Source organism: Schistocerca piceifrons, chromosome 2 (assembly GCF_021461385.2).
Source record: "Schistocerca piceifrons isolate TAMUIC-IGC-003096 chromosome 2, iqSchPice1.1, whole genome shotgun sequence".
Lineage (NCBI taxonomy): Eukaryota > Metazoa > Arthropoda > Insecta > Orthoptera > Acrididae > Schistocerca > Schistocerca piceifrons.
The window spans coordinates 481829238-481855130 of record NC_060139.1 but is presented as its reverse complement, the minus strand read 5'-3'; the positions used below and the strand labels follow the sequence as shown (position 1 = coordinate 481855130).

Below are 25893 nucleotides of genomic sequence, written 5' to 3'. Positions count from 1 at the left end.
GAGTTGTAAGCATCAACCCATCCTTGTTCTTAACTGGTCCTTCATGTCTGAAGTTCTTCACTGACAACCGTTTGGTAATATTGTAGAGCTCTTTCATATTTCCTTGTCTTGCTGCGTCTTCAGCTAATTTTGCTTGCTCATCTATCCATTTCCTTTTATCTCGACGTAGCAATATTTTCACTTTTTTGTTCGCCTCCGTGTATTCTTTATGTGCTTCGCTCTTCTGCGCTTTTGCCTTACAAAAATTTAACTTAAGTTTTAGTTCTTTCCTTTGGCTGATTTCATTCCATGTAGCATCAGAGATCCATTCCTTCCTTTGATGTGCCTTAAATCCTAAGAATTTTTCTCTCACATCTAACTAACTGTCTTTGATTTGTTGCCAGCATGTTTCAATTCCCTCTTCCATAACGTTTTCTTCAGAGAGGACCTGGAATCTGTTTTGTAACTCAAGGGCAAATTTTTCTTTGATCTGTTGGTCTTTTAATCTTGCCACATCTATTTTCTTGCACCTGTGATTGAGCTTGGTTCTATTTGCCACTATATTCAGTCTGAATTCCGCCAAAACTAGGTGGTGGTCACTTCCGACGTCTGCCCCTCTTCTATTTCTGACATCTAACAGAGAGTGTCGGAACTTGCGGCTTATGACTATGTGGTCTATTTGATTTACGGTAACGTGGTCTGGAGAAACCCACGTTATCTTATGGCAGTTACGATGTGGAAACAATGTGCCTCCAATGACTAGGTCATGTTCAGCGAATGTATCTATCAACAGTTCAGCATTTGCATTCCTGATCCCCATGCCATGTACGCCCATGATATGTTCAAGCCGTTTATTTTCTGAGCCAAGTTTTGCGTTCAAGTCACCCATTAAAATATTTATGTCCCTAGAATTTGTTTGTCTGAGGACTCCGTTAAGCTCTGTATAAAATGCATCTTTTAATTGTGCTTTAGCTATTTCAGTAGGTGCATGGCATTGAATTACAGTGACATATCGCACATTTGTTTTAAAGCGTGCGGATATTATCCGTTTTGAGACTGGTTTCCACTCCAGTAAGCTCGTCTTGCTGCTTTTAGATAGTAAAAGCCCTACACCATTCCTATGCATCGCGTCCTCACCTGTCTGACCCGCATACAGCTACACTCCACCATTTTGTGTTTGGAATTCCCCAGATTCTGGCCACCTTACTTCACTTAGTCCCAATATATCTAGTCGACAGTCCTCCATCTCTTTTTCAACCTGTCTTAGCCTCCCTACCTCTCTAAAGGTCCTTACATTCCAAAAACCGATACGGGTTTTCCTTTTCAGGCCAAAGGTCATATCCTTAAGATCCATCTGGCTGTTTCTCCTTTTAGTTTCTGTGATATGTGTTTTTTGGTGGTGCGGGTTATCAGCCCACAGCCCCCGAGTGTCCTGGTGGGGCTGCCACCTCATGGCCTGAACACCTGCCAAGGTTTAATTTCGGGGCCTTACCCCTTAGATAGCTTGTCTTCACCACGACTACAGAACGCTATCCATCCCTTCGCAGTAATACCTACGTGCATCAACGTTGTCCTGGTTTCCAAGGATCTTCCGCTGTCCACAATAGGGGACTGTGTCTGCTGCCACACAATCAGAAGGAGGAAAAGCAAAGGAAGGGAGTGTATAGGATGGGACAGAACAGAATAGGATAGGACACTAGACGGGACACTAGACGGGACGTTGTGAGACACACTTTGTCTGGATTCTCTATGGAGACCAGTCTGACTTGGGAGGCCCTGCTGGTAGTTACACCACCGCCGGCATAGCCCTCCACTTCATTGGATCACACAAACCCCCTCGCCCACACGGACAGTGTTTCGTTAAGGCAGTGTCTCCTGAGGGGGATGGAGGAGGTAGTGAGTACAATTATTTCTCTTACTTCTCGAGTTCCGTGTCCGATCTTTTTATCAAACTTGCCGACATAGGCATCACAGGAAACAAGCCGGACAGACTACTAGTGGGTGCGTTTCAGAGCTCTCGTATTTCTAGTTTGATGTGCTATAATTTCTATACTATGTAGTGTGGGCCAATATTATGAGTAGACTCACATTCGAGAGGATTGTGGTTCAAATACTGTCCGGCCATCCACATTTTTGTTTTTATTTGGTGTCTAGCCTGCAGTGTGCAGCAGCAGAAGGCAGACGGAGCTACTTGTAGCAATGGCGCTTGCGTGTGTGGAAGAGCTCTGGGCAGCCTCGCTAATGCTCGACGGCGGCCTGTGGTTGCAGTGTACGACGCGTCGGTGAAGGCGCCCTCCGGCGTGCTGTACGGCTCGGTGTACCAGCTGGGCCACTTCGACCAGTGCGTGACGGCGGGCGCGGGCGGGCTGCGCGGCCAGTACTGCCTGCCGCAGGTGCAGGCGCTGCCCGCCGAGCCGCAGCCCCTGCCGGCCGACCCCTACAGCGACACCTTCCAGCAGGACCAGTCCGCCTGGCTCAAGCTGCAGGTCAGTGCGCTACGCTAAAGCCTCGCTACTACCTTCAAGCACTGGGCGGGAACTAACTGCCGCGCTCGGCACTAAACGTAGCGGCAGCCGTAGAGCCGAGAAGACGCGCAGCAGAGCAGCAACACTTTTGTGATAAACTGTAAATTAATTTAGTCTTTGTTTTTTGTTTACGTGCTTTTGCAAACAAGTGAACTGTAGGTGTGTATTTTACTGTGTAGACCAGTGGTTAGAAAATTAATCGCAGTTTTTGTTTTTTGCGTAAGTCTTGAGAATATCCTGTGTAGGGCGGCTTCCTAGTGTCAATTTTCCGTGCAGAAAAATTTATTTCTGTTTAATAGCATGCGGTCTCAGAGTTCAGTGAGAAATCTGCACATCAACTTTTGGTGTTATTTTCTTCTCCTTTGGTATATTTTCAAACTCAGTAGCGCCATTCGAGACCTTATATCTATTTTATACATAGTGGGATATGGCTAGGGACTGTGCTTGTTATGAGCGGACACAAGGAGAGTTGGCTGCTGTTCGTAAACAGCTGGAAGCTGCGTTGACTACCGTTGACAATATTCTAACTAATGCTCGAAGTTGCGGTGATGTCGGGGCGCCAGTGACGAGACTTGCGACACCTTTGGTGACACTGGAATCCCCTGGTGGCCCGGACGTCACTGCGGCTTCCGATGCGCAACATCTGAGCGGTCCGTCCTCACTCCAGAGTGGGTGGCAGACAGTGGTGGGTTCGCGTGTAACTGGGCGGAAGGCGAAAAAGGGAGCAGGCCGTGCGGCTGGCTCCCTACGTCTTAGCAACAGGTACGAGTGCTTCCTAGTGTTGATGATAACTCTGAGCCAGCACGGGATGCCTTTCCTGTTGGGCCAGCGGTCGATTTTCCTGCCCAGTCCGGTACGCTAGTCATTGGGAGCCCCAATGTTAGGCGCGTGGTGGAGCCCCTCAGGGAGATAATAGGCAAGGCGGGTAAGAACTCCAATGTGCATTCGGTATGTTTGCCGGTAGGTCCCATCCGTGATGTGGAGGAGGCCCAGCCGGTGGTTATCGAGCGCACTGGGTGAAACCGGCTGCATGTAGTGGCACATGTCGGCACGAATGACGCCTGCCGCTTGGGTTCTGAGGCCATCCTCCGCTCCTTTCGGCGACTGGCTGATTTGGTGAAGGCAACTAGCAACGCAGGCGGGGTGCAGGCTAAGCTCTCTATTTGTAGCATCGTACCCAGGGTTGATCGCGGTCATCTGGTTTGGAGCAGAGTGTAAGTTCTAAACCAGAGGCTTAGACGGCTCTGCGACGGTATCGGATGCGAATTTCTCGACCTCCGCAATTGCGTGCAGAATTCTAGGGTTCCCCTTAATAGGTCAGACGTGCGCTACACGCAGGAAGCGGCTACTAGGGTAGCGAAGTACGTGTCGCGTGCTCATGGGTCTTTTTTTAGATTAGAGGACCCCTCTCTTGGGAGCAAACACGATTTGCAGTTAAATCAGCCACAGCGACCTCAGAGAAACTTGGTCCTCGCAGATCAGAGAATGAAAAGATTAATATGATTTTAGTAAACTGCAGCAGCATCCAGGGAAAGGTCCCAGAATTAGTAAATCTTATTGAAGGTTATAATGCACAAATAGTATTGGGAACAGGAAGCTGGTTGAAGCCAGATGTCAATGACATTGAAATCCTAAGTTCAGATTGGAATGTTTACCGTAAAGATAGGTTAGTCGCCAATATTGGCGGCGTGTTTATTGCAGTCAGAAACTCGATGCAATCTAGCGAGGTTATCATGGATTCCGAATGTGAGTTAATCTGGGTAAAAATGAGTATCAAAGAACGGTCAAAAATGGTGTTCGTGTGCTTTTATAGACCACCTGGGTCAGGATCTGTAGTTGTAGAGCGCTTCAGACAGACCTTGCAGAATATCATTAGTAATTTTCCAGATCATGCCGTTGTAATAAGGGGTGACTTCAACATGTCAGGTATAGATTGGGAGTGTTATGCCATCAAATCTGGTGCCAGAGACAGGGAATCGTATGGCATTGTTCTGGATGTCTTGTCCAAAAATTAGCTTGAGCAGATAGAGAACCAACTCGTGAGGGTAACGTCTTAGACCTCCTGGCAAGAAGCAGACCTGAACTTACCGAATCAGTTAAAGTAGAGGAAGATATCAGTGATCATAAGGCTGTGACAGATTCTATGACGACGGCCCCTACAAGGAATGTTAAGAAAGGTAGGAGGATATATTTGCTCAGCAAGGGTGACATGATACAAATTTCAGAATATCTCAGCAATCAGCATCAAATATTCGTTGATGAGGACGAAGATGTGCAGAACAAATGGAAAAAATTCAAAGGCATCGTTCAATATGCCCTAGACAAGAATGTTCCGAGTAAGGTTTTAAGGGATGCGAAAGGTCCACCATGGTTTAATAGCCGTATTAGAAAAGCTCTACATAAACAAACAAAGAGCACTTCATCTCAGATTCAAGAGAAGTAAAAACCTAGCTGACAAACAAAAGCTGAAAGAAGCGAAAATGAGCGTAAGGAGAGCAATGAGAGAAGAATTCAATGATTTTGAAAGTAAGACGTTGTCAACCGACCTGAATAACAACCCTAAGAGAGTTTGGTCGTAAGTAAAATCAGTAAGTGGTTCAAAATCATCTACTCCTTCTCTCAGCGAGCACACCGGCACCGAAACGGAAGATGACAGAGAGAAGGCCGAAATACTGAATTCGGTCTTCCAAGTTGTTTCACCACGGAAGATCGTAACACTGTCCCTTCTTTCAACAGTCGTGCGAACGTCGAAATGGCAGATATTGAGATAACTGATCGAAGAATTGAAAAGGAGCTACAATAGCTTAGTGGTGGAAAGGTTTCAGGACCAGATGAGATACCTATAAGATTCTATAGGGATTACGCGAAAGAACTTTCTCCCCTTCTAGCAGTGATTTATCGTAGATCGCTTGAGCAACGGAAGGTACTTAACGACTGGGAAAAAGCGCATGTCATTCCAGTTTTTAAGAAAGGCCGTAAGGCATATCCACACAATTATAGACCTATATCGTTGACGTCAATCTGTTGTAGAACTATGGAACATATTTTATGCTCAAGAATTATGACGTTCTTGGAAAATGAACAGCTCCTCCATAAAAATCAACATGGATTCCGTAAACAGAGATCCTGCGAAACTCAGCTCGCTCTGCTCCTCCATGAGATCCACAGCGCAGTGGACAACGGCTCTCAGGCTGATGCCGCGTTCCTTGATTTCAGTAAGGCATCTGACACCGTCCCCTACTGCCGTTTAATGAGAAAAAATACTAGCTTACGGATTATCGGAGCAGACATGCGATTGAATCCAGGACTTTTTTGCAGATAGAACTCAATACGTCGCCCGGTTGCTAATATATATATATATATATATATAGAAGAAAGCGTCGGATGCTCTTTAAGGCTATTCGCAGATGATGCAGTTGTCTATACCAAAGTAGCGACGCCATAAGACAGTAAGAATTTGCAGAAAGACCTGCAGAGAATTGATGAATGGTGCAGGATCTGGCAGTTGACCCTGAACGTAAATAAATGTAACATATTGCACATACATAGGATAAGAAATCCACAACTGTGCAGCTACACTATTGATGACAAACAGCTGGAGACAGCGTCTGCCGTAAAATATCTAGGCGTAACTATCCACAGCGACCTTAAGTGGAATGACCATCTAAAACAGATGCAAAGCAGACACAAGACTCAGATTCATCGGAAGAATCTTAAGGAAGTGCAACTCACCTACGAAAGAAGTGGCTTATAAGGCAATTGTTCGTCCGATTCTTGAGTATTGTTCATCTATCTGCGATCCCTATCAGATAGGACTGATAGAGGAGATAGAGAAGATCCAACGAAGAGGGGCACGTTTCGTCACGGGATAGTTTAGCTGGCGAGAGAGCGTTACGGAGATGCTAAACAGACTCCCCTGGCAGAAGTTACAAGAGGAAAGATTTACTATTGACATTTTAGGACAGTACCTTTCAGGAGTAGTCAGACAAGATATTACTTCCCCCCACATACATCTCGCGTATTGATCACGAGGAGGAAATTCGAGAAATTAGAGCCAATACAGAGGCTTACCGACAATCATTCTTCCTACGCACTATTCGCGAGTGGAACATGGTTGGAGCGATCAGATAGTGGTACCGAAAGTACCCTCCGTCACCCACCATTAGGTGACTCGCCGAGTATGATGTAGATGTAGATGTGGATCGTTAGACACGATGAATTATACACTGACGGTAATGGAAACTGGTACATCACGAAGTTCAAGTTGGATATTTGTCATGCTCTGTGCAGATGCTCATCACAGAACAGGTATCAAATGATAATGCTTTCATTCCATTCAGAACCGACGTCCATCATCAAAATCAATACGAGGTGTAACAACCACTGTTGTATTTATCGTGGCCTGGAAGCAAAGAGCCTGCAACGATTACGTTGACGAATTTCTTGCCATATCCGAGGCGACTGTCATGACAGTTCATGAAGATTGCTGACTCGAAGGCATGTATGAAATTATATCTCTTTCCATTACATCTCATACATGTTCTGAGTGATAAATCGGGGGACAAGGCCAGTCAAGGATACGTACATTCCTCACCGCATATCCGACGCGATCTGCAATCTCGCACTATAATGCTGGAATATGCCGTTTGGTACCCTCTCCACGAAGGGTATGACAATAGAGCTCACTATCCTTGCCATATACTGGCCCACTTTCTGCTTCCGTTCAACAACTGCCAAATCAATTAGTTTCTGAGATCCAATAGCTCCGCACAACATGATCCCTGAAAGTGGAGAGGAAAATTCGTGGAAAATCGCTGTTACCAGGTCCCTTTCTCAATGTCTAGGGACACGTTGGCGTCGGTATAAGCACCACAAGCAGAAGCTAGATTCGTCGTTGAACGCAACAAAATGCCACACTTGTCCCACTTGCCTTTGGATAACTGTCCCATTTATCTATGGCTCTGCACAATGCATTCTCTGTTACGTGTGGTATAGTGTCATCAGGAAGCGACGCATGGCAAATCGAGACCTCAATGCAGGTAATCTTTCCGAGACGGTTCGTGGTGACAATTTGAATGTGTCCCCTGCGACAATTTCGGTTGTAGTGATTCGTATACTCGTCAGTCAGTCGCCAATCCTACGATCTTCTCGCTCTGTAGACTTTCGTGAAGGAGTCGTTTCTAGCTGGCCGCTGTGGCCGAGCGGTTTTAGGCGCTTCAGTCCGGAACCGCGCTGCTGCTACGGTCGCAGGTTTGGATCCTGCCTCGTGCATGGATGGGTGTGATGTCCTTCGGTCAGTTAGGTTTAAGTAGTTCTTAAGTCTAGGGGACTGATGACCTCAGATGTTGTCCCATAGTGCTTAGAGCCATTTGAATCATTTGAATTCGTGTCTACTCTTCTCGCCACACTCTTGTCTAGAGTCCACCTTGTCACCACTTGTTTCGTAGTCATTGCATTATAATCAGAGTGAATTTTCACGCTGTGTGCGCTGATTTGAATAGCAGAAGAGTTACAGGCGGAATTAAAGCTATAAACGGAGGTGGTGAGTGGTGTTTGGATATCTCAGTGGACAGAGTGCTATCCAGAAAAGGGCAAATGCCCTGATGTGGCACACGGTTTAGATCTGCCAGGAAATTTCGTTGTGCGATAACGAAATGTCTGTGCGATCTGTCGGTATGATCCTCCCATGTGCTTCCTGCGATAAGCCCCATGGCCGCTTCCCTTGGACATGGTGTTTTGCGATCTTCACCTAAAAAGCTCCAACATAGTTAGACACACCCAAAGACATCGTGCGCTGAAGCTGATCTCGCTGCATAGAAATGGGCTTTTCCTTTACTGAAAATAAGTTGGTGTAAGGATAAAATTGTAATCAACATATACCGTAAATACTGGAGTTACAATCTGATAGCATTCAGTCATCGTGCTGGTAGTGTAACACTGTCAGTTTCCGTCAGTGTATAAACGGCGTAAAAAGCGTTTTGCACCGCTCTCAAGACTAGAATTTTCTTTCAATCTTGTTCGTTTGAACACAGAAAATCGCTACCTACAGCCACGTGTGCACTGGACATAGAAAGACGCAGGCTTTCTTGTGCAGTTGAAGTGAGAGGACTATGTCCCCGTTCGTGGACGGAACAACGCGGCCTGTTACAGTGTTGAGTTCTCGAACAGACATTACAGCATCATTTCACGCTTCGAACTTTCGTGCACTGCAACTGAAATATTGGAAATCTCTGTTATAGGAAGAATACAGCAAAGAAGAGATTGTCCAGGATATGAAGGATATGCAGAATAGAGAGCTGTGCAAAATGAGAAGGAATACTGAGCCTATAAGGCGCAACTTGTTACGCCAACCACGTTTCATCACCTGTACGAATCAGAAATGTATGACTTTTATAAAGTTCCTCACCGTTTTTTCTGTTTGTATGTTCTAGGAGTGAATGGCGGAACTCCTTGGATCATCCATACATAAAATAAAGACACTTGCCGCGTTTTTCTGTCCGTATGTAATCTCATTGACTACCGTAGAGATTTTGATACGCTTTTCACTACTAGACTGTTTCATTAGAGAAGCTTGTGGACACAGGAGACAGGCGTAAACCTGCCGGAGTGCAGTGCCATGCCGGTGCAAGCCGTCCCGATGTGGCCGAGCGGTTCTAGGCGCTACAGTCTGGAACCACGCGACCGCTACGGTCGCAGGTTCGAATTCTGCTGCATAGTGCTCAGAGCCATTTTTTTGCAAGCCGTCACTACTGGGAGGCCGGTACGAGCAACCGCCGATTTCCTAAACGACCCGTGATGTAGCACCTATGAGATATTACGCTGACGAGAACATTTATTTTGTATTTTATGTTTAGGGGTTGTGAGGGAAAACGCAGGAAAAGGCCATACAGAAAATGTAGCTCGCACTGGAATGACGCTGGAGCGGGCAGGCCGACAAGCGACGGTAGGTCGTGGCGAACTTTCTTGCTTTCGGGCAATCTGGATGCTCGGTAGCCCGTATCTCCCATCATTGCCACGAGATGTCACTCCAAACGCCATTTGTAGACGAAACAGATACTACCTGAGAGCTTTGCTGGCATGCGCTGCTTAAACTGTTTAAATTCTGGTGATGGTACTCAGCGACCTAACCCTGTTATCTGAATTTTAAGCATAATTATTAGTAGTGGCCCAGACAAGTCGTCATAGGTACATAGTGCTACCCATGCAAAGCCAATGCGATTTACTGGTAATGTTTATGGTTACCTCATTATGTGTTTCTATGAGACAACACACACTTATGAACGATGGAAGCAGAGGTAGCTGCTGCATTGGAGAGCGTGTTCCTCTCCCCGCAGAGAATGTATTTACATTGTCTTCTGTTTGTCATGTGACTGCTATGTTATCAGCATCACACCCAGCATAGAAGTTGCAACACACGCGATATCAACACATATGGTAACGGCAAGATTGCGTCTGTACGACATAATGGATACTGCATTTCGAAAACCGTGCGGGTACTACGCTTTTCTCATAACCCTGCGTCAAGGCTGTCACATCATCACTCACGGCCACCCGCCAACTATAGAGTCAACGTCCGTGGCCAACAACATGATGTTGTCAGGGTTTATCCACGACAACTGCAGGTTCTAACAGAGAATAGAATGACAGTCGTGGAAAACATCAGTCGCTAATTCAGTACTGTATAACAAACGGTGCGCAGGGCATGCCGTCAAGAACCTCCTCCTCAGCAGGGGGTACAGCAGCCGCCGCCCAATAAATTTACCTCAAGTCACTCACGTCACCGAAAACAGATATTAGTATGGACACAGGAATGCCGCATAGTCCAAGCTCCAAGCATGGAAATATGTTGTAGGTCATTTGGACAGATGAGTCGCGGTACACATCGGCACAAGACGATAATAGGCTGCGAGATCGTTGAAATCCACGTGAAGCGAAGTGTCCCAGTCGTCAATAGGGCAATGGGCTCAGAGGCTTGGAGGAGGAAATCTGAAGTGGAGCTGAAACGCCCCTGACACGTATATCGACTCTTTTTGCTGAGCGATGCGCGAGCCTGTGGTTCAGTCGTGTGGATTCGTTGTTTCCCCATAGACGACCACGAGCGATTTATACTTGCTTCCAGTTGCTTTTAGGAGGAGGCGGTGGGAATAGAAGGTATGGAAAAAAGCTCACGAATTGTGACAAAAGTTTCAGTAACTCTCCATACGTAGTTCACACAGCCTTTAGAATTACCAGCCACCTGAACTCATTCTAACTGAATATACAAGTGACGCCATCGACGAGATTTGCATGCCTTTGACTCCATTTTGATCAACATCCTTGAATTGTGGGCGGTATTTGCTGCTTTAGGATGGTTTAAATTATCTCAGAGTGCTTATGAGCCACTATTAATTTTATGGCGGAAGTATAACTATACTTCGATTAAAAAAGCTTTGTGACTGACGTTTCAACGAGTCGAGTGGTAGGAGCAAGTTGACAGCCAACTGAAGTTCTCTCTCGAGCGCCAGTCGCAACCTAGGCTGAAATCAAGGAGAAGTTTCTTCCAGACATTAAAAACGTTGGAAGCACCTCCAGATAAGACTGGACTTCCGTTCTGTATATCTAAGCGTCGAGGTAGGGTAGCTGCGCGTGAAAATCTTCTGTCTAGCTACAAGGACTGGGTTGTTTGGAGATTCCTTAACCAGAATATTGACTGGTGTCTGCAGGACTAAATTATCACTTACGTCTCAGGTCTTCACATCAGACGATGGCAAGTGCGAATGTGGCCAAGAAGAGACAGCAACATCTGTCAGTTCCCTCTCTGCCTGTTTTCATCCTCAGAACAATATTTATTGCTTGCCAACGACAATGCCACTGGTGTGGCTCAGCTATTGAGAAATGTAGACTCAATGAATTCTTTTGGATTGTTAATTTACTTTTTTTTGTAGTCTATGTGTTTATAATTAAGATTGTCACATAATCATGCATATATTTAACTGTATATATTTACTATTCTTCTGATATGAGGAAAAAGAGAAACGAGCAAATAGGACCATTAGCAATATGTAGGATAGGTTTTGTTCTTCATCTCTAAGTACATATTACAGTTGCTGAGTTACAGCGTCTTTACAGACATAGGGTGTCTCAGAAAATACAGACCACGCTTACTACGTCGTGCAGGAAAGCAAACTGATCAGTTTTCACGAAGGAACCCGCATCCGGAAATGCACAGATGAGTCGCTGTGGAGCGTCGAAGTCAGAATGAACGGTTGTGACGGTTTGTTCCGATTCGTTTTGATATCTGAATACGGAAAGTGTGCTACCCCTTAGCCACCTGTGTACTGCGGATGGCTGACCTGTGCGTAACAACATACCTGCGCATGCGCTACATTCCTCTACATTGCTCTTGTGCGCATCCTACTGCGGATCTCGTATGGTCAGCAGTGAGACGTGTACCAGTACATTTCTGCAGAGATGATCGACATTGTGCTTGCATACGGCAAAGCGGATTGCAGTGGGAGAGCTGTTGCAACATTGTATGCAGAACGTTTTTCGAACAGACGTACCCCACACCATTCCATGTTCGTGGCTATCGAAAGCCTCCTCAGACAAGCTGGAAAGTTGCACGTAGGAATTTTCCACCTGAGGTACGGCCATTGTACAGTAAAATAGTAGCACTTTGTGCTTGGTGTTTGTGAATATTATTCCCATTCTACTGCTTGTCCTCTGGTAGGTACTGAAACGAGATGCGGGTAGTCTACGCTCGGTGCGAACCCTACAATTAGATGAGAACATGTTGACAATGTTCGAAAAGGACCCATCCCCAGGACTAGGCAGGTGACACAACGATGAACACGGGTAAAAGAGCCACGTGCAGTGTTGTAAATGAACACTGGCTCCATCCATACTATTTGCAGAAAGTCCAGGCATTACCATGGGGGAGGCCTACACACGTGTGGTGCAGTTTACGCATTGGTATTTACAACAATGAATACTCCAGCCACAATTCATGAACTTGGTCCTATCTATACATGAAGAGACGACGTATTAAACTTGCGCAACACGTATGTTTGGGAGGATGAAAATCCGCGTGCACAGGTGTTTCAAAATCACCAACAAGGGGCAGTAATAACCTCTCGGTCGGGATAATTGGTGACCGTACCATTTGGCCATATCTACTGGCAAACAGAGTAACAGGATCGATCTACCTCATGTCCCAGTCGATAGACTGGTAGGGTTGGACCGGTTCCACGACCAACACGATCGCAGATCTAACACCTCTCGACTGTTTTCTGTGGGGCAATATGAAGACTATGGTGGTGTAGTGTGCGTCAGCGGACGATCTTATTGCTCGATTCCAAGAAACGACTGAAATATTTCAGAGACAATGAAAGTTGCGAGCTCTATCTTCTTATCTCGTGTTTTCTACTGAAAATCTCGTGCTTGTACTCTTGTTAACTTTACTATTACAGAGATCGCCAAAACTATTTTTTTTATTGATCCTGTGCGCAACAAATAACTTACTTGGTCTTTCTGCTGCTACTGTTTGATCTGCTACATTCCATTATTTAACAAAAACATAAAAAAACCTATTATTCATGCTGAGTGCAATGCATGTTCTGTATGGCGGCTCCTGCTGTTGCTGCGGTTGCTGCTGCTTACTACAGCTACATATAATTCAAGAGAAAGGGTTTGGTCCAATCGGAACTCGATAAATGATAACCCAAACAAAAAACTATATCCTGAAAGCGATTCTTTCTCACTCAATTAACAAAACGCTAGAAGCTCTTTGAACAATCAATTCGTTTGTAAATCTGCCTCCAGTGGCATTAAAGCAATATTAGAAATTAATCAAACTCTTGCGACAGACTGAAATACTTCTCAATTGAATAAATAGTGAAACAATTCCCTGACAATTACAAAAGAAATCAATGACAAAAATCAATACTTAATCTAACAATGGTTTCCCCTTAAGAATTCAACTCCTATCATTATCAAAATTACCGTCTGCTGCTACGCACATGCGCAAACCCTTTTCTTTAAATTAATAAGCGCGCTGCAAATTATAAAAAATATCAACTAAATACCAAATCCTGTGTCGCTGCTGGCGGACACGGCAGTACGGCAGCTCGGGGACGACCCCTCGCCCAACACACGTGCTCACCACAGCAGGCGGGCTCCTACACTGGCTTCCAAACTGCCACTAGTTAATCCGTGTGCTGCGACGCGCGACAACAATATCTTAGATTCCAGAGCTTGTGTATGCGCGCTATAGCCAACCTTTACATGCTAAGAGAGTATTGCCAACTCTCATAACCCCCAACCTCATTTCTGAAAATTTTGTGGGGTGATTCTTGCCTAACATATTGGCAAGGAACGAACAGTAATTTTTTTTTTACAAAACGACGAAAAAATTAGGTAAAGAGAAAAAATGTTACAATTTATATCCAATGACTAAAAGTATTTCTTGCTTAGCATCTAAGTAAATTTTTTTTACAAAAGGACGAAAATTTTCTTGCGTGGTATATAGGCAAGAGAAAAATGTTAAAATTTTATACAAAATGGCAGAAATGTTGCTTGCCTAATTGATTGGAAAGGAGAAAACATGGCTCCTTTTACAAAAATAATATGAAAATATTGCTAGCCTAGTATGTATGTAATAAGAAAACGTCAAATGAAATATAACAAGTTTCTTACATAAGTAGATAAAAAAGATCATATAAGTTTTAACAGATGTGTAACAGTAACTACTTAAGCATGGAATAGTCTTCAATAAGCTAATATAACCTAATAACCAGTAAAAAATAATATTTTATTTTCTGCATTTGGGCACTTACGTTTCCATGACATTAATCAGTAGTGGTCTGACTACATGATACTGTATGTTTTTATGCTCGCAGTTCCCTCTGGTCAAAAGAAACCAGGTATACATGTTTTAAGTGCAGAGGACTAAGGGACATCATATCCACTGACAACCACACCTGAAGTCAAATTTTCCTCTGGTGAGACAGTTTGAGAACGTAGGCAGACTCAGGGACCTTGTGTCCACTGACAACCACAGGTCACTGCGTTATTGCATAAGTACCTCCTCAAACGTATGTAGTATTTCTGTATGCTGGAAATGTCATATTTTATAGAAAATAGATTCTCCCTTTAAAACACGATATCTCTAACCTAATTACAGAAATTAAGCAAGGAATAATGTTATATCATATAAACAGGCATGTGAGCTCTGAGATCATTTAAATGTTTTCTTTAACTCTATTGCCACAGCAAAATACAGATTTGTGGCATATATCTCAAGTCATGAATAATGTGAGGCTCACCACACGGTGGCAAAGTCAATTTTCTTTAAATTTCTCGCCACAGCAATCCCAGATTTGTGGCACGTATTTTTCAATTCAGTCATAATATGAGGCTCACCACACAGTGGCAAGTTAATTTTCTTATGATTAGTTTGGCCAATAACAATGGCAAAGTTTTGATTGTGACCACGAATCATTACAAATGTGGCACCACACAAAAAATATCATTTTCATTTCAAGGCATAAATCCTGTGCCATCGAACTCTAATTACCTACTATTTTTACATTACTATTGATGCTGAAAAAGAAAGTTACAATATTTGTTACAATAATTGTTATGTACATTTTGGTTATAAAATATTTAAATAATCCTACAAATAGAAAAGTAATTCCATAGTGATGCTATTATATATAATAAAAGTTACAGAATCATTTAGAAAAAGTCTAGCCAACAGCTCGCCAAATCAATTCATGAATATGTACATAATTCAGTGAATAATTATGTGACTATGCATCAGAATTTTTACACTCTAATTACTAAGTTATACCAAATTTATAATTATGAGTCTGTAATGACTGTCAATATTTCTGATGTCAAACGTCAATGTCTGTGGTATAGTATCTCAATCGTTTTTATATGGAGTCCTCATTGTCTCTGTTTGGAGGCCTCTCTAGTCTTTGTATGAATCTGTGTGGCCATACCTTGGACCGTCACAAAGAACAAGAATAAGAAACAACCTACAAAGTACATAATAAAAAAAATTATTTACAAAATACAACACACAAAACCCCTCCATCTGTCCAGTAGAAACTGAAAGAAATGGTTTATTCATTAAGGTGACAAGAAATAAATTTATGACATGACAAGAGAAAAATCATCACCTTCCAATTAACCTCGTGCTGGAATCGGCACTGCATCACTAAATTACAATCATGAAATAGAAAAACACAAGATAAATATTAAATTGACTTATATTACACTATTATTTATTCAGTCATAAAATATGGCAGATACTCTCGCCTCTTGGCGTAAGAGTCATTTCGCTCTGGAAAGAGAAAAGAAATCGTTTAATGCACGACATAATTATCTAGGTCATAGCTCGGTGTTTTTGTCACGGCCAACTGCTTCTGGAACGTATTTCTTCTCGCGACCCTTAACGGTAAGCGTGCTACGCTCCCATCTGAAAATATCGTCTACTACACAAAATGACGTCACGTTAAGTGCTTTCGTTTCTGCAATGGAGAAAACTTCCGTTGCGATCATATTTCCTGTAAGAAATGCAATAAAGTCAACCTTAACAACAATAAGAAGAGAAACAACAGTATCATTCTTACCATTCCACTATTTCACAGAGCAAATATATATATATTCTTGGCACTCATTCATCACATAATTCAACACTTTGTTGTGTATTTGTATCAGAACCCCTTTCGTGACTCATAGCCATGTCTTAACTTTACTGTGACTTAGATTTTAAGTAAGTGTGTACTCTACCTTAACATTGCTGTGACTTAAATTTTACACAAATGTGTATAATCTATATCTTCCTTCATAGAATACCTTTGTGGGTTTCTGCGTTTAGAAGTGTATCTTTCTTGCCTTCTCTTGTTCTATAAATGTCTGCAAAGTGCTCCCTCATTGTGTCACACTAATCATCACTCTTCAAACTACCTCATAAATCAGAACAAGTGTCAGTTCGAAGGTTTCGTAATTATACTATTACCCATCAAATATACCTTCTCAATTTAGAGCCACTTATACACTATATTTTACCGGAAGATAATGTCAAGAGTTTCTGTTATTTCATGTTATTTCTCCCTAAAAACGTACATAGTTATTTCTTGCACTTTCCTTCAAATAAGTCACGAAAATTTCATTCTTTCAGTGAACAATCGCAAGATGCCAGCAGCTGGCATAATCCTCTCGTCAGAAATGTCCTTTGCAAAGTTCTCATTCTCTCAAGCAATACAAATCATTCATAATCATTCGTTCCTGGTCTTTCACACAGGGTAGATTGATAGTAAAAGATTAATAGATAAACAGGTTAGTCAAAGATTATGAAACAGTACTGAAAACTAAAATCGGAAGAATATACTGTAACGGTTGGGGCACCTATGCTTGCCAAACATATATTTACTAAAGATCAGTAAACCCCCTAGGGCCTTATTCCTTGAAAATTGTAATGTGTGATAAATGATGAAGACCTCGCGATTTGTGTGTTCCTATAGTCTCAAGTTCCACAGCGTTTGTGTGTGCAATGCGTCGTATACGGAAGGGTCCTTCATACACCAAGAAAAACTTCCTACTTAAATATTTTCCCTTATGAGATAGTCGATGTGAGCTAAGTAATACTTTTTTGACCTACCTGTAAATTCTTGACGTTGACTCGTGGATTATGCAGCTTCTTTCTTCTGTCTGCAGCTTTCTTGATCTTCTGCAATGCTATCCTACCACTATATGGTGTTTTTGCAATAGTTCATCTAGTGTCTGTGGTCTATCGGTTTCAGGTTGGATTACTGAGTTAATTTGTCTGGAATCAAGAACCAGTCTAATGGAATTATCCCTTTTCTTAACCACGTGTAATGGGGCTGTTATATGAACCCACAGCAGGTTCGATGATTCCCTGCTCTAACATGGATTGTATTTCCTGTTTGACTTTGTCTCTGTATGTCAGTGGGATGACGTATGGTGGTACAAAAAATTTATTATGTTCCTTGACCTTGAATTCATAAAGAAAGTTACTTATTGTTCCTGTCTTGTGAGAAAAAACTTCACAATTTGTTTGTAATATTTCAAATAACTCATCAGTGCCTGCATTAGGATCTACTTCGTCTCGGTAAACTTTCCTTTTAGTTAATTGTTCTGTACTAATGGGTTGTTCTGTTTCACAGTAAAACGTAGTGATGTTATCTGTGCAACTATTAGACAAATTCATTGATTGTTTTGCCTCAAGTGGAAAGAGAAAATGCAGATAAAACACCTCCTCATCCTCCTTTGTTAACCATCCTTGAAATTTAAGCCTAACTAGCATTTGATTTACTCGTAACATGACTTCAGCATTACAAAAGTTTAGCATTGCTGTATATTCACGTAGGAATTCCACACCCATTTCTGTTGATAAAAGAGGGACTACTAAGAAATTTGCAGAAAACTCGTGTTCTGGAGACCTGAAAACTAAAGAAGTCTGATTGCGTACGTCTACACTCCTTCCTTGAACGACTCCCTTTAATTTGGTCTTTAATAATGGCAAGGTTGGACAAACAGATGCCTGTTCACACTTCTTAAACATTGTCTCGCTAATTACATTCACAGGGCTGCCAGAATCAAGTACAGCTGAAAGTAGAATATTTCCTACCGAGATTTTTGTAATTGGATGAGCATACATAATTTCACTGTTATCATTTTCTTGTAATAATGTGTCTCTAAAGTCCTCCAGTCCAACAAAGTTAACATAATTTGTGTGTCGGCTTTCCGCCGCTACAAACGGTTCGTTTGTAGTCCTTGTTGCTAGTCATTGTTGTGCCGACTCGTATTGCCGCGAATTATTGCTTGGGTTGGGTGGTCTGATTTCTACATTGTCCCCACACTCTAAGTTGGAATATCTGCGATCCTGTCAATTTTGATTTGTCCCCTCATCATAACAGTTTTGGTTCTCATAATTGTTATGACCGTAATTATCACGTGGGCTCGATGCTCTGTATTCTGCATGAGCACCGCGTTCCGAATTGTAATTTGCGTGTCCGCGCCGATTTCGGTTGGCTCTACCACGACCATTCCTTCTAAAATAATTTTCATTTCCATAATGCCTTTGCTCTCGCTGTCCGCGATCTCTATTACTGTACTGAGAGTTCCTATGATCATAAAAATCATTTCACTGGCGTCTATGATCCTTGTTATACGGTTGATGCCGCATATCACGCTTATCTTCTTCCGCCCTGTACGCGTGAGGTTCGTCCGAGTTCCATGTGCGTTTACGGTCACGCCGCGGATTATTATTTTCCCAATACTGATTACTATTATCTCTCTGTGTGTTTTCATAGTTGTCAAATTCTAATTCTTGCAAAAGAGCTTGGAATACCTCTGAGTCATCTTTGCACCTACCTGCCAAAATTATGTAGCGTAATCTGATCGGCAGTTTTGTCAAACAGATACGAATTAATTCCGACTGACTGTACGGATTCGTTCATGCGCATCATGTTTCCAAAATATTGCAATGGAATAGAAAATTTCGGCTGTTCATAACTTTGCATCATAATGATGTAATATTTTACACGATCTTGTGTAGTCTTTGACCAGTAAGCAGATAATAATGGTGAGAAAAATCACCATATGTGTGACATTCACGTACTATTGAGTGCATTCTTGTTGCAAGATCTCCTTCAACATAACTGCAAATGAATTCCAGTTTGGGCCAATTGGCCATGTTGGTGGTAAAGAATAGTCAAATTGTTGTAACCACTCTTGAGGGTGGATTTCGTGACTAGCATTCAAAAAAATTTTAAATTTCCTAACTGTGAGAAAATGATTATAGTCAAACTCGTCATTTTTCTTAGCGAATGAGTTTTCTTTTACAGCATGACTCACGTTTCCTTCATTAAGTCCCGCAAACGTGTCATATCCACGAGAAAAGTCGTCGGCATTTCCATAATTAATGCGCTCATTGTCGTTACCAATTTTATAATTATCGGATCTACCCGTGTCACTGATACGATCGATCTTTTCTTCGATGCTGGCAAGCTGTTCCTGTATATTTTTCACGTCACGTTTGTTTTGCTGATTAATTGTCATCTGCACTTGTTTAAAAAGTTGCAGAGACTGAAATTCTGCAGTATCCGCGATCGGCACTGGCTGAGTGTCATCTGACCTCGTATCTAACCCGCTACTTAGTTCCGTCACTTTCATGGATAATTCATCTACCTGTTTAGCTACTGTCGTTAATTGAGTTTCTATCTTTGAAACTTCATTGGTGGTCTGTAATTGCAATGACTCAACATTTTTCGCTAATTCCTCTACTTGCAGTTCTTGTTGTGACGTCTGTCGTTTCACATCAACAATATCAACATTTTGTACGTGATCAAGTCGGGATACAAGATTATTAATATCTGATTTGAATTCTTCACATAGCTGACTTTTCAACTGACTGGTCATTTCTTCAAATTTACTATTTAAATTGTCATTCACCTCACCCTGAAACAATGTGAGATTCTCGTTAATTTCGTTCTGAAGCGATTTGAAATTCTTTGCATTATTGTCATTAAATTCAGTGAGTTTACTCTTAAATTCAGTGAGTTTACTGTCCTGTCTGTCATTAAATTCAGTGAGTTTACTCAGTAATAATTGTAAAACATCATTACTGGGGGCAGGGAGTACAACGTTACTCTTCTCTGTTAAAGCAGAAGCAGTACCTGCATTTCCACTAACTGGAGGAAAGGCAAAATTACTCCGCTCTATCGGAGTGGCAACCAGACCTGAATTTCCACCAAAAGTGGGGAAAACAAAATTACTCTGCACTTTTGAGGCGGAAGCAACGTTGGTATTTCTCATAATGCGTTCTGTTTGCGTCACTGTATTGTCATGTCCTAAGTTGCGTGTAGCACACAGTTGTTCATCACACATTGTTGGCAAATGACCGCCTACATTCCGATTCTCCGCAGTATTGTTAGAAAATTCCCGGATCTCACTATTCTCAAAACAATTTTCCACTCTCTGTTCCGAATTTTCGGAAACTGCGTTTGAAACTGCTCCTACATTCATGTTCGCAACCGTATCTATGTTCGGGTTTGCAGTAGCAACTGCATTATTTTCCATTTCCTTTTGTGCTCCCGTCCTCATTGTCGCAATACGAACGAAAACATGTCACTAAAATACACCACTATCCTAAAAATTCCACTGTTCAATTAACTATTACACGATGCACCAACAAATTCAAAGACAAAACTGCTGAAATAAAATTTTGTGTTAATGCAAAGCAGTGGGCAAGCGATCAAAATGCTGTGCCTCCACTAATGATTACTGTTATGTAAGCTTCCAGTTGGCGGTAGAAAGACGAAGCATATCTAACTACGACTCATCCAAAAAAAACGTATCCTGGCAGGGTCGCCAGGTGAAAGTTGCGAACTCTATCTTCTTATCTCGTGTTTTCTACTGAAAATCTCGTGCTTGTACTCTTGTTAACTTTACTATTACAGATATCGCCAAAATTTATATACTTTTTTTATTGGTCCTGTGCGCAACAAATAACTTACTTGGTCTTTCTGCTGCCATTGCTTGATCTGCTGCATTCCATTATTTAACAAAAACATAAAAAAACCTATTATTCATGCTGAGTGCAATGCATGTTCTGTATGGCGGCTCCTGCTGTTGCTGCGGTTGCTGCTGCTTACTACAACTACATATAATTCAAGAGAAAGGGTTTGGTCCAATCGGAACTCGATAAATGATAACCCAAACAAAAAACTATATCCTGAAAGCGATTCTTTCTCACTCAATTAACAAAACGCTAGAAGCTCTTTGAACAATCAATTCGTTTGTAAATCTGCCTCCAGTGGCATTAAAGCAATATTAGAAATTAATCAAACTCTTGCGACAGACTGAAATACTTCTCAATTGAATAAATAGTGAAACAATTCCCTGACAATTACAAAAGAAATCAATGACAAAAATCAATACTTAATCTAACAATGGTTTCCCCTTAAGAATTCAACTCCTATCATTATCAAAATTACCGTCTGCTGCTACGCACATGCACAAACCCTTTTCTTTAAATTAATAAGCGCGCTGCAAATTATAAAAAATATCAACTAAATACCAAATCCTGTGTCGCTGCTGGCGGACACGGCAGTACGGCAGCTCGGGGACGACCCCTCGCCCAACACACGTGCTCACCACAGCAGGCGGGCTCCTACACTGGCTTCCAAACTGCCACTAGTTAATCCGTGTGCTGCGACGCGCGACAACAATATCTTAGATTCCAGAGCTTGTGTATGCGCGCTGTAGCCAACCTTTACATGCTAAGAGAGTATTGCCAACTCTCAACAACTGCATGTAATGACTCGTATGTGTGAGGCTCAGTACCACCTATGTACGCTCTGCAGTGACATTGGAGGTACGCAATTCGAAGCCTGTTTGTAATGTAGACAGCATGATGTGCTGTTCATGTTAGATTTATTGACATAATGTGGAACACACACCCTTCTCTGATTTCTGCACTCTCCAGCGCTAAATTCAGGAGCATAAAACCTGTTGCCCAGTTGGTTGTCTAATGGTAATCAACGTACATGTCCCTTGCTAACCATAGATGTAATTTTCATAATTTTCTGTGTAGAGATGATGGCAAGAGGCGTCTAAATATCTAAAGGAATAATAAACAAGTGAATGCATAAACCTGTTTCTATCTTATTAAAAGTAACAGCCCTGAAATTGTAGTCATGGGCGGAATACAGAAACGAAACAAAATCGCAACACCAGGAGGGAGTTGTGCCATATAAATGAAAACTGGTAGACGTACTTCTACTACTGGAAGATGATGTCCATTCAGATTTCGTGCCAGGCACATAAGAGCGGCGCTAGTAGCATCACTATGAGGATTCAAATCAAGTTCGCTTCAAATACACGCTGTAACGGTCGTGAGCTTTTTAGCTAGCTTTGATATCGCATGTGGTGAATTGATATGACTCAACAAGACAAGACGCCATTGTCGACACCTCACTGAGTTCGAATTAGGCAGTGTAATACATTACTGGCCATTAAAATTGCTACACCAAGAAGAAATGCAGATAATAAACGGGTATTCATTGGACAAATATACACTCCTGGAAATGGAAAAAAGAACACATTGACACCGGTGTGTCAGACCCACCATACTTGCTCCGGACACTGCGAGAGGGCTGTACAAGCAATGATCACACGCACGGCACAGCGGACACACCAGGAACCGCGGTGTTGGCCGTCGAATGGCGCTAGCTGCGCAGCATTTGTGCACCGCCGCCGTCAGTGTCAGCCAGTTTGCCGTGGCATACGGAGCTCCATCGCAGTCTTTAACACTGGTAGCATGCCGCGACAGCGTGGACGTGAACCGTATGTGCAGTTGACGGACTTTGAGCGAGGGCGTATAGTGGGCATGCGGGAGGCCGGGTGGACGTACCGCCGAATTGCTCAACACGTGGGGCGTGAGGTCTCCACAGTACATCGATGTTGTCGCCAGTGGTCGGCGGAAGGTGCACGTGCCCGTCGACCTGGGACCGGACCGCAGCGACGCACGGATGCACGCCAAGACCGTAGGATCCTACGCAGTGCCGTAGGGGATCGCACCGCCACTTCTCAGCAAATTAGGGACACTGTTGCTCCTGGGGTATCGGCGAGGACCATTCGCAACCGTCTCCATGAAGCTGGGCTACGGTCCCGCACACCGTTAGGCCGTCTTCCGCTCACGCCCCAACATCTTGCAGCCCGCCTCCAGTGGTGTCGCGACAGGCGTGAATGGAGGGACGAATGGAGACGTGTCGTCTTCAGCGATGAGAGTCGCTTCTGCCTTGGTGCCAATGATGGTCGTATGCGTGTTTGGCGCCGTGCAGGTGAGCGCCACAATCAGGACTGCATACGACCAAGGCACACAGGGCCAACACCCGGCATCATGGTGTGGGGAGCGATCTCCTACACTGGCCGTACACCACTGGTGATCGTCGAGGGGACACTGAATAGTGCACGGTACATCCAAACCGTCATCGAACCCATCGTTATACCATTCCTAGGCCGGCAAGGGAACTTGCTGTTCCAACAAGACAATGCACGTCCGCATGTATCCCGTGCCACCCAACGTGCTCTAGAAGGTGTAAGTCAACTACCCTGGCCAGCTAGATCTCCGGATCTGTCCCCCATTGAGCATGTTTGGGACTGGATGAAGCGTCGTCTCACGCGGTCTGCACGTCCAGCGCGAACGCTGGTCCAACTGAGGCGCCAGGTGGAAATGGCATGGCAAGCCGTTCCACAGGACTACATCCAGCATCTCTACGATCGTCTCCATGGGAGAATAGCAGCCTGCATTGCTGCGAAAGGTGGATATACACTGTACTAGTGCCGACATTGTGCATGCTCTGTTGCCTGTGTCTATGTGCCTGTGGTTCTGTCAGTGTGATCATGTGATGTATCTGACCCCAGGAATGTGTCAATAAAGTTTCCCCTTCCTGGGACAATGAATTCACGGTGTTCTTATTTCAATTTCCAGGAGTGTATTATACTATAACTGACATATGATTACATTTTCACGCAATTTGGGTGCATAGATCCTGAGAAATCGGTACCCAGAACAACCACCTCTGGCCGTAATAACGACCTTGATACGCCTGGGCATTGAGTCAAACAGAGCTTGGATGGCGTGTACGGGTACAGCTGCCCATGCAGCTTCAACACGATACCACAGTTCAACAAGAGTAGTGACTGGCGTATTGTGACGAGCCAGTTGCTCGGCCACCGTTGACCAGACGTTTTCAATTGGTGAGAGATCAGGAGAATGTGCTGGCCAGGGCAGCAGTCGAACATTTTCTGTATCCAGAAAGGCCCGTACAGGACCTGCAACACGCGGTCGTGCATTATCCTGCTGAAATGTAGGGTTTCGCAGGGACCGAATGAAGGGTAGAGCCACGGGTCGTAACACATCTGAAATGTAACGGCCACTGTTCGAAGTGCCGTCAATGCGAAAAAGAGGTGACCGAGACGTGTAACCAATGGCACCCCATACCATCACGCCGGGTGATACGCCAGTATGGCGATAACGAATAGACGCACCCAATATGCGTTCACCGCGATGTCGCCAAACACGGATGCGACCATCATGTTGCTGTAAACAGAACATGGATTCATCAGAAAAAAAAGACGTTTTGGCATTCGTGCACCCAGGTTCGTGGTTGGGTACACCACCGCAGGAGATCATGTCTGTGATGCAGCGTCAAGGGTAACTGCAGCCATGGTCCCCGACTGATAGTCCATACTGCTTCAAACGTCGTCGAACTGTTCGTGCAGATGGTTGTTGTCTTGCAAACGTCCCTATCTGTTGACTCAGGGATCGAGACGTGACTGCACGATCCGTTACAGCCATGCGGATAAGATGCCTGTCATCTCGACTGCTAATGATACGAAGCCGTGCACGGCGTTCCGTATTACCCTCCTGAATCCACCGATTCCATATTCTGCTAACAGTCATTGGATCTCGACCAATGCGAGCAGCAATGTTGCGATACGATAAACCACAATCGCGATAAGCTACAATCCGACCTTTATCAAAGTCGGAAACGCGATGGTACGCATTTCTCCTCCTTACACGAGGCATCACAACATCGTTTCACCAGGCAACGCCGGTCAACTGCTGTTTGTGTATGAGAAATCGGTTGGCAACTTTCCTCATGTCAGCACGTTGTAGGTGTCGCCATCGGCGCCAACCTTGTGTGAATGCCCTGAAAAGCTAATCATTTGCATATCACAGCAGCTTCTTCCTGTCGGCTAAATTTAGCGTCTGTAGCACGTCATCTTCGTGGTGTAGCAATTTTAATGGCCAGTAGTGTAGGACAACCAGAAGGTGCTCTTTCTTGTGCGATATTGCAGAAAGGCTTGGAACGAATTAAACCACTGTACATGACTGTTGGGAGCGGTGGTCATGACAGTTTACAGTACGGTCGCAAGAAGACGTGCTGCTACCGAGAAGGATGACCATCGTATTCGCCGTATGGTTCTAGTGCATCACAATGCATCTGCAGCAGCAATCTGAGCAGCAGTTGGTACCACAGTGACACAACGAACTGTTACAAATCGGTTACTTCAAGGACAGCTCCTGGCCTGACGCGTGTAGCGTGCATTCCACTGTCCCCAAACAAGGTCCATTTGCGACTTTGAGGCCAGGGTATAGGTCTGTTGTGTTTTCTGATGAAAGCCAGTTCTGCCTCGGTGCCAGTGATGGCCGTGTGTTGATTATGAGGAGGACAATAGGGGTTTGAGAACCAATCTGTCTGCACGCTAGAGACACAGGACCTGCACCTGCCTAGGGTTCCATTTCGTATGACAGCAGGAGCACTCTTGTGTTTGTCCCACGCGCCGTGACTGCAAATTTCTACGTCAA

The 25893-nt window shown here is 43.7% G+C and overlaps 1 protein-coding gene across 1 annotated transcript in view; it reads left to right on the top strand.

The window, feature by feature from the left end:
* LOC124775081 (nose resistant to fluoxetine protein 6-like) overlaps positions 1-25893 on the top strand; it is a 365609-nt gene that overhangs the window by 155393 nt on the left and 184323 nt on the right. Inside the window, exon 3 of the mRNA XM_047249887.1 lies at positions 2248-2465. Coding sequence (XP_047105843.1) covers positions 2248-2465 — 218 coding nt within the window. The remainder of the gene's footprint in view (positions 1-2247; positions 2466-25893) is intronic.